Source organism: Rattus norvegicus, chromosome 17 (genome assembly GCF_036323735.1).
Source record: "Rattus norvegicus strain BN/NHsdMcwi chromosome 17, GRCr8, whole genome shotgun sequence".
Taxonomy (NCBI): Eukaryota; Metazoa; Chordata; class Mammalia; order Rodentia; family Muridae; genus Rattus; species Rattus norvegicus.
Window position 1 is genome coordinate 86,150,892 of NC_086035.1, and position 8,758 is coordinate 86,159,649.

Below are 8,758 nucleotides of genomic sequence, written 5' to 3' on the forward strand. Positions count from 1 at the left end.
TGGGCGGCAACATCGCTGTGCATGAGAGATTTTGTTTTTGTTACATGCAAATGCTTACAATATTTCTTTGGAACATAATGGTCAAATCCTCATATCACCTACATGACAGGAATCTAGCAAAAAAAAAAAAAAATCAGGTTCTTTCTCTTCCGGTCCCAGGCACTGTGAGAGCCACAGGTTACCATGCAGACATGGCCAAGTCCAAGAACCACACCACACACAACCAGTCCTGCAAACGGCACAGAAATGGCATCAAGAATCCCGGGTCACAGAGGTACGAATCTCTTAAGGAACATGTGCGGTGCCAAGAAGCACAACAAGAAAGGCCTGAAGAAGATGCTGGTCAACAATGCAAAGGCAGTGAGTGCACACGCAGAGGCCATCAAGACCCTTGTGAAGCCTCAGGCCATCAAGTCCAAGATGCCAAAGGGCCCCAGCCACAGACTTTGCAGTCTGGCTTTTATCGCTCACCCCAGGCTTGGGAAGCCGATTCGAAGCTGCAAGGCCAAGCTTCGTAGGCTCCGCCAACCAAAGCCCAAGGCTCAAACCAAGGCCAAGGCTGAATCTCCAGCTCAGGTTCCCAAAGGTGCCCAGGCCCCTGTGAAGGTCCCATAGAAAAGGCTCCTGCCAGCGTGAAGACACAGACTGCTGTGACACACCTACCCACACGCTATTTGCAGATGACAGTGTCTATGCTGTGTTAACGAATAAACTTGAGCAATATCTGAAAAAAAAATCAGGAAGAGATACGAAGGCTGGGGAAAGACAAAATAAAGGATCTTAATGAAAGGATGTGATTTCCAACTTGTGATCATATGGATGAGCTGACAAAGTTTTACATGGATCTGCTTGTTGGTTGGGCTGTTTGTTTGTTGTTGTTGTGTTGTGTTGTGGTCTGGCAGGGTCTTGCTCTACGGTCTAGCCTGGCCTCAAACACAAAGCTTTGTTAGAATTTCAAACACTGAAAGTCAGGACAAAGTCATCTCTGTGTATAAAACACCTCTGACTTTTCCTCCACTGCTGTTTCTTCCCCAGGTTGCCCTTCTCCTGGTTTCTCTTCTTTCTTTTCTTTCTTTCTTTCTTTTTTTTTTTTTTCCTGGAACTGAGGACTGAACCCAGGGCCTTGCGCTTGCTAGGCAAGCACTCTACCACTGAGCTAAATCCCCAAACCTTGGACCTAGTCTCAAAGAGAGTTGAGCGGCTCAGTTTTTCTCACCCCGAGCGAGCATCCTGTAACTCCTCATCTCCAAGCTCATGCTTGTTACAAAGCAAACAAAACCCTCTATGCCAAAGCATCGTTGTGGTTCTTTTTTATTCAGGATAATTTTTTTCATACAATATATTCTGATAGTGGTTTTCCCTCCCGCAGCTCCTTCTAAGTCCTCCTCATCTCTCATCCACCCCACGGCCGTCCGGTGCTTTATTTCTTGCTTCCTTAAAAACAAAACAAAACAAAACAAACAACAACAACAAAAAAAACCCAAAACAAACAGGCAAACAAAACAAGACAGCAAATGAGCCAGAGTAATTTTTAAAAGAAGGGAAAAGCACACCAAACACTGACACGTGCACACAAAAACAAAATTCAGAGAAACATGAAATTGGAAACTATCGTATACAAGGGAAAGACACGCAAGCAGAAAGTGTCCAGATAAAGCAACACTGAAGCCAAGATACAAGTTTTATGTTTAACATCTCCCACTAGACATGGGATCTAACCAAGCAGATGTCAGGACGGTCGGCTATGTCCACCTCTGTGCTCGAACCCTGTCTGGCTTGAAGCTGTGCAGGCCGTGTGCATGCTGCCACGGTTTCTGTGAATTCATTCGCGCATCAGTCCTGTTGTCTCTGGAAAACACTCATCACCCCTGGCTCTTAAAATCTTCCCTCCTCCTCTTTCACACAGCTCCCAAAGCCTTGAGGGGAGGGTTTAACGAAGACCTCTCATTTAGGACCGGATTCCAAAGTATCTCCCTCTCTGCACATCGTCTAGTTGTGGGTCTCTCTGTTCCCATCTACTGCCAAAGGAAGATTCTTTTCAAAAGCATTTTAAAAATCTAGTGGCGCCGGGGCGTGCTGGCCCAAGTCTTTAATCCCAGCACTGGGCTGGGGGGAGGGGAAGGGGAGGCAGGCAGATCTCTGCGTTAAGGCTAGCCTGGTCTACAGAGCAAGTTCCAGGACAGCCAGGGCTACACAGAGCAACCCTGTCGCAAAACAAACAAACAAACAAACAACAAATCGGTCAATCTATTGGAACAAAGCTAACGTAAACAGAACAGAAAGGGAGACAAAAGAGATGGAGGACAGGATACATGCCTCTTCACTTGACTCTTAGCAGAGGCCTAAGAAACCATTCCATCCAAGCCCAGCTTAGTGGACCTGTAAGCTCGCTGACTTCACTTCCGGGTCAGGGGTTAAAGGTGGCTCTAAAGCAGCCTCATCCTCAGAAAGCTTCGTAGTGGGGGTGGGGACGGGGAGGGGTGGAGTGGGAGACCTGTGCCAGAGTGGCTGAGTCTTAGGACAGAGGGTGGAATGAGGTCCCTGCCATCACCATCCCAACTAGGAGGGAATAATAATAGGTCAGACCCGCATGATTTCAGGACTCCAGTGCCTGCATTGCGTCCTGGACAGAGTTCCACAAAGGGATGTGGACAGTGTGGACATGTATAAAGTACAAGGGTGCACAAGCGTGAAAACATAATGAAACCCTTTTTAAGACACGGGAAGTTCGTTGTCCTGGTTGCTTTCCCAGTCTCTGTGCAAAGACTCCAAGAGCCGAGAGTATCGTTTCTATTACAGCGTTTTCTTCTGCATTCCTTATGTGCCCCAAACTTTGATACAAGAGACAGCCGGAAGAGCAAGAACGCGTTGTCTTAGATTCTGTTATCCTTTGGGTGTGTTCCTGTTGTACCTTCTTGGAGCCCTGAAGCCACTTGGGGGAGAGAGAGAGAGAGAGAGAGAGAGAGAGAGAGAGAGAGAGAGAGAGACAGAGAGAGAGAGAGAGAGAGAGAGAGAGAGAGAGAGAGAGAGCAGGAGAGAGACAAACCCGTGGAATGAGAGGTCCCAAGGACAAAGGCACTTGAAAGGAACACGGAGATGCTGAATGGCCCAGTCTCATTGCAACATCTGAACCATCCCACATAAGAGAGGTAACAATTGTTGCTTAGAGGAGTCTGGCCAACCCCTGGAGCTGGGGGCATAGTATCATGGAAGTCCTTTTCAAGCCTCTGGTTTTTATAGTGTTTTCTTCTGCAGCTAGAGATCATTGGAACAGAACTTGGGGTCAGAGAATGAATACCGACATTTGTTTTAGACTCAGGAGATGGGCTAAAACGAAAACCCTTACAGAGTTCAAGTGTACATTAGTGTGTACATGGTGTGAACACACCGATGTGACTGTGGGGAAAGTGTCACCTGTAGGACACAGGAAACAGAGACGATCCTCATGTCACTTCGAGGTCTGGAGAGGCTGTTTATAGGCAGAGTGTTGAAAGCGTCAACTGGTTTTACTTTCAGATACCTATGAAAAACTACGTAAGGAGTATAACAAGGGACTCTCCACCCTCAGCCCAAATGTGTGGAATCTAGAGAAATTTAAAGGACCGAGGACGCATCGAGTTAGAAGCAATGCTGTTTCTCCTGCCTCCCTGTGGAAAGCAGAAGCCACTGAAGATGGAACTCATTTGGTAAGAACACGCTTGAGCATGAAGTCCAGACCTAGGGTGAGACTACAGTGACCGTCACAGAGCCTCTCAGCTAAACAGAAGTTTCTGTGTATCCCAGGGGTGTGCCTTATACCACTCCTGACAAAACAGAAAACTGTTTCTAAGAATCAGGAAGAGGGAGATCACCAGGTAACCTACTCAGAGCTGGACAGTACAATATACATCTATAATCCCGTCATGGCGTGTATAGACAGTCTCCGTGTTCCTACAGAGAAATGCGATGAGAAGACAGAAGAAGCTCTGTGGCCAGCTAGCATAGCTTGTATAGTGACAAAAAAGGACCCCTTGTCTTAAGGTGGAGAACTGACACCCAAGGTTGTCTTCTGACTGCCATGTTTTTCCTCCCCTTTCTTCCCCTCTCCCATCCCTCACCACCACATGGGTGGAGTCAATTTCAATTTGATACAAAAAAAAATTTTTACACTGCTTTCAAAGGAACCAAATCCACTTAGACTAAAAAATAGAGACAATTTGGGGTGAGGAGAAAGCCTCTGAGACGACTTGCTTGTCATACTTCCCTAAACTCCTCTTAGCTATAGGAGTTCCTCCAGATTCTTCTCCTTGCCTTTGAGGATTGTGACAATTTGAATAGTATTGGTCAAATATTTTGTAGGACGAATGTCTCCTGGGTGTTGCCTGGTTTTTCATTGAGAAGAGCAGGACTATTTATGGGTTTGGGGGAAGACAACTGTGAATGATGGAGTGTTAACATGGAATTAAGGTTGCAGTCTATCACCAGGACATTGGCCTTGATCCCCTTATATATCTTTTAGGTGGCATTGGTGTCTGCATTAGTCAGGGTTCTCTAGAGCAACAGAACTAATACATACAGACATATGAGATTTATTGGAAGGGCTTACAGGCTGGTTCAGCTAGTTCAACAATGGCTGTCTCCCAGTAGAAAGTCCAAGAATCCAGTAGTTCGGTCCATGAGGCTAGATGTGTTAGCACATGTTGGAACCTCAAAGAAGTAGACTGCAATGTCAGTGAAGGAATGGACTTGCCAGTAAAGGCAAGCAGGCAGAGTGTGCCCATTGTATAGCCTGCCACAAGGAGGTGTGACCCAGGTCTAAGGTGGTCTTCCCACCTCAAGAGACCTGGATTGAAGATGTGGTGTCTTCACACTTCAAATGATTTAATAAGAAAAACCCCTCATAGGATTACTTACTTGTGAAGATTTATTTAGTTATGCACTTTATGTACAGGGATGTTTTGCCTGCATACATGCACACTGGAAGGAGGCATTAGATTCACGTGACTACATATCAGATATGGTTGTGAGCTGCCATGTGTATGCTAGGAATTGAACTCAGGACCTCTGGAGGAACAGTGGGTGCGCTTAACCACTGAGCCATCTCTCTACGTCCAAACTTGAGTTTAGGTAATTCCAGCCGGAATCAAGTTGACAACCAAGAATGGCCAATGCAATGTCTAACAAAATTTGGAGAAATTAAATGAAAATTCAGTATATTATACTGATTGTATTATTCAATATAATGTACTATGTGTTCAGAAATGAGGAAAATGTGTTTCTTCAGTGACCCACCCCCTCAATCTTGCATCATAGGATGTCAGGTACAGGTTTAGAGATAAAAAGGAAAACAAATTAGCCTTATGACCTTTCCCAACCTCTGCTACAGAAATACTTGCAATATAAAAATATTGTAAATGAATTATTTTTTTATGGCAGGCCTGTGATTTTCCATGTATTTTTTCCTTTCCTGGATGATACAACATTATATTCCTTTATGAGTTTATAATTCTATTTTGGTGAATTTCCCTCTGATTTCACATATGCAGACACTCAGCATAGTCTTTCAAATATGTTTAGTCTTTAGTCAATGCTGTGTGTAAATGGTCTAAGCATGTATCTGGGCATGGTTATATCACCAAATGGAGAGAGTAAGAATCAAATTAAGTTGTCCAAATGTAACCGTTTGTTTCCAAATCTATTGAAGAGCAGGTCTTGGCCTCTCCCCTTTGTTCTCCCTTGCTAAACTGTTACATTGCATTCCTAAAGCTGGTCCCCAATCTAGTCAACCCCTTATTTAGCTATTTCTTCATCCTTAACCAAGGTCCAGCTATCAAAATTCATTATCTGGCTACATTGGCTAATAGATCCAATCAGGGTTTACCAACTCATCCTAAAACAGATGATTTCATTTTCTCCTTAAAAACAAAAACAAAACAAACAAAAACCCATTCCTCCAGACATGAACGTGTAGTTTAGTGTGTAATCTAATCAATGCCCTTTTACATTCTACAACGTTTCTAAACTCCCTGCATGACATCAGTAGCAAGATATTAATGAGACTTCATGTAGATAAAATTTCAAATATCACTTTTGCATTTAAATTAAGTAATCAAGTCACTACTTTGGAGGTGGGCAATATGGCAGTGAGGAATGTGGGCTTCATGCCTGACCTGAGTTCAAAGCTAACTGTGACTTCAGGCATGTGGCTCCCCTGGACTGAGCTCTTCTCCGCAACCTGAGTGACACTGACCTTAGGACAACTGATTACAACAATGTCTGGCAAGTAGGTGGCACTCAACAGCCACCATTCTTTATGAATGCTGCTGTTTGGGCGTGTCCCTGGCAGTCCTGTCTTGGAAACTTATGTCCCAGAAGTCTTATGGGAACCCTCGGGAGGTAATGAGAACCACAGGAGGTCATGAGGGTGACTTCACTTCCCCTCCCATGAGGGCACTGGTGGCTTTGTGAGCTTGTGAGCTTGCCCTCCCTCAGCCTGTGATACTTCTTGAGTTTCTGCAGAGTTCCCACTAGAAGAATACCCCTGACTGCTGCAGTGCTATCCCCCATCCTCCACAAGAGTAAGCTAAGCCAAGCTAACCCTTATTTTTTATAAGTTACTCAGCCTATAGGATTTAGGTGCAGCAACATAAAAAGATAAGAATTAATATGTGGGGGCTGGAGAGATGGCTGTTCTTCCAGAGGACCTGGGTTCAATTCCCAGCACCCACATGGCCGCTCACCACTGTCTACAATTCCAGTTCTAAGAGATCTGGCACAGTCACAGGCAAAGCACCAGTGCACATAAAATAAATTGTCTTTAAAAAGAATAAATTAATAATGTGTATACTTACACATATACTCAGAAATAATTAGTATGATAACCCAGAAGAAATAGAGAATATATGTGCATGTGTATGTATGTGTGCAGAAATAAAAATTTTAAAAAATCAATCCCCCAATTAAAATACTGTTAATGCTACCTGACTTGTGCTGTAGACAGGTACTCACTGACGGCTTTACCTTTTAGCATCAGTCTTTACCCTTTTCTTAAAACTGGCTTTAGACTTCTGTAATCTGTGCACGAGAGAGAAATTATTATCATGTCACTATGGTTTGTTTTCTCAGAGTAACTATTTGGGGAGGGTTTGGCACTTTGTGCACAAGTAATGTGTAAGCAAACTATGAAAATAACTTTCCTTTTAATTTCTCTTGCTTTACATTCTTTTAATTTTAAAAATTTAATTGAGACCATATGATAGGTTCTTTTTCTCAGGCTTATTCTATTTTCTATAAATATCTAGCACGTTGGATAAAGTAAAGTGGAAAAAGCAAAAATCGGAAGGAGGTCTTCATCGTGACAGAACAGATTTCTGAAAGTAGAAAGACAGGGAAGGATAGCTTAGAAGGTCCGACTTGAGTTTGTTTGAGTTTGGCACGGAAATGCAGAGACTAAAAAGAGCTCCGTAAAATAAAAAGCTAGGGCGTCCCTGGGTGGGCTCGAACCACCAACCTTTCGGTTAACAGCCGAACGCGCTAACCGATTGCGCCACAGAGACTTTGGTGCTCGCGGTGGCTCCAGGAGAGGTTCTTACGACGAATAATAAAGGCGCTGTGATTTTTTTTTTTTTTTTTTTTTCCGCCCTCTGCCTGATTCCCACCAGAAGCAGTAATTTTACTACAGGTTCTTAATCCTTTTGAATCCCCCGTCCACTTACAAAGCATGTTGGAAAATTACGCCCCAAGATGGAGGAAAATTACAAGTCACTACGTGGATTAAAATACTGTTGCTCGCCCCTCCCCGCCCCCCAACCCCAGCCTGGAAGGCTCTGTTGCAGTAAGATGACAGTTTCTAATTAATTACCTTTTGTAAGGACTTGCAACTGTCAGCTTGCGGGCCCAGTTTTCCTTTTGTTTCTGTTTTGTGCGTTTCTTTGCCCGCTGAGCTTACGTTACTTACTGACTGTATGCGAGCCTTTTGTTTTTTAGATTCAGGTTTTTTATTAAAACACATATTCAAACCTCGTTTGCGTTTCGATCTTACTCAGTGAGATTGTCCCAGTAACACTTCGTTACAACGTGTCCCCGAGGCTTGCGGCCAATTGCTGAATTAATTGGTCCTTGATTCTCTCTGCTGAGACCTCTTCACCTGCATTTAAGTCACGCCATTAAACACGCTCCTCGCGGGCTTTTTGAAAAAGAAATTACAGAAGAATAAAAAAAAAAAAAAGATAGGACTTATGATTAGCTGGGCACATTTTAGCTCAGAATCATACTGCGTCCCTAGAAACATTCTGCAGGAAAACCTTTCCGTCCTGTGAAAGTTTCCTCGGTGCCTCTTCAATACTGTTCAGAAACGTATTTTTGCTCCCATTGTTCCCGCTTCCAAGAAATAATATTTCCCCTCGAGAACTTGATATTTCCGTTTTTGTCACTAAATTGCTCTGGCCTCGAGCTTTCGGGGAGGGAAAACGCGGTTGGTACTGGGACTTAAAGAAGTTGTGAGCCGCCGTGCTTGAGGCCAACTAACGTTGAGTCCCCCGATTGCGTGACGACAACTTAAATTGGCTTCAGAACCATTTAGCAGCGAGGCAGCTTGAGATGTTAAACAGCTGGGAACTCACACGGAGCTGGACCTATCGGCTTTCAACACATTTTTAAGTGTGCCGGTGAAAAATCTGAATGTGAAACAAACTGGGAACCTTCCGGAGAACACTGACGGCATCTGTAAAAGTGCTGTTGACTTCAAACCTCATTCTTAAATTCATCTAGGCTAAAGCCA

The 8,758-nt window shown here is 44.0% G+C and overlaps 1 protein-coding gene and 1 non-coding gene across 2 annotated transcripts; one reads left to right on the plus strand and one right to left on the minus strand.

Moving 5' to 3' along the window:
* The first annotated feature begins 294 nt into the window (after positions 1-294).
* Positions 295-615, plus strand: LOC103694155 (60S ribosomal protein L29-like). Its single transcript, XM_008771932.1, has one exon. The coding sequence runs from the start codon at positions 295-297 to the stop codon at positions 613-615; it is 321 nt and encodes a 106-aa protein (XP_008770154.1).
* A 6,846-nt stretch (positions 616-7,461) lies between these two features.
* Positions 7,462-7,535, minus strand: Trnan-guu13 (transfer RNA asparagine (anticodon GUU) 13). The gene has a single exon. It is a non-coding gene; the product is annotated as a tRNA-Asn (tRNA).
* Between the last annotated feature and the right edge of the window lie 1,223 nt (positions 7,536-8,758).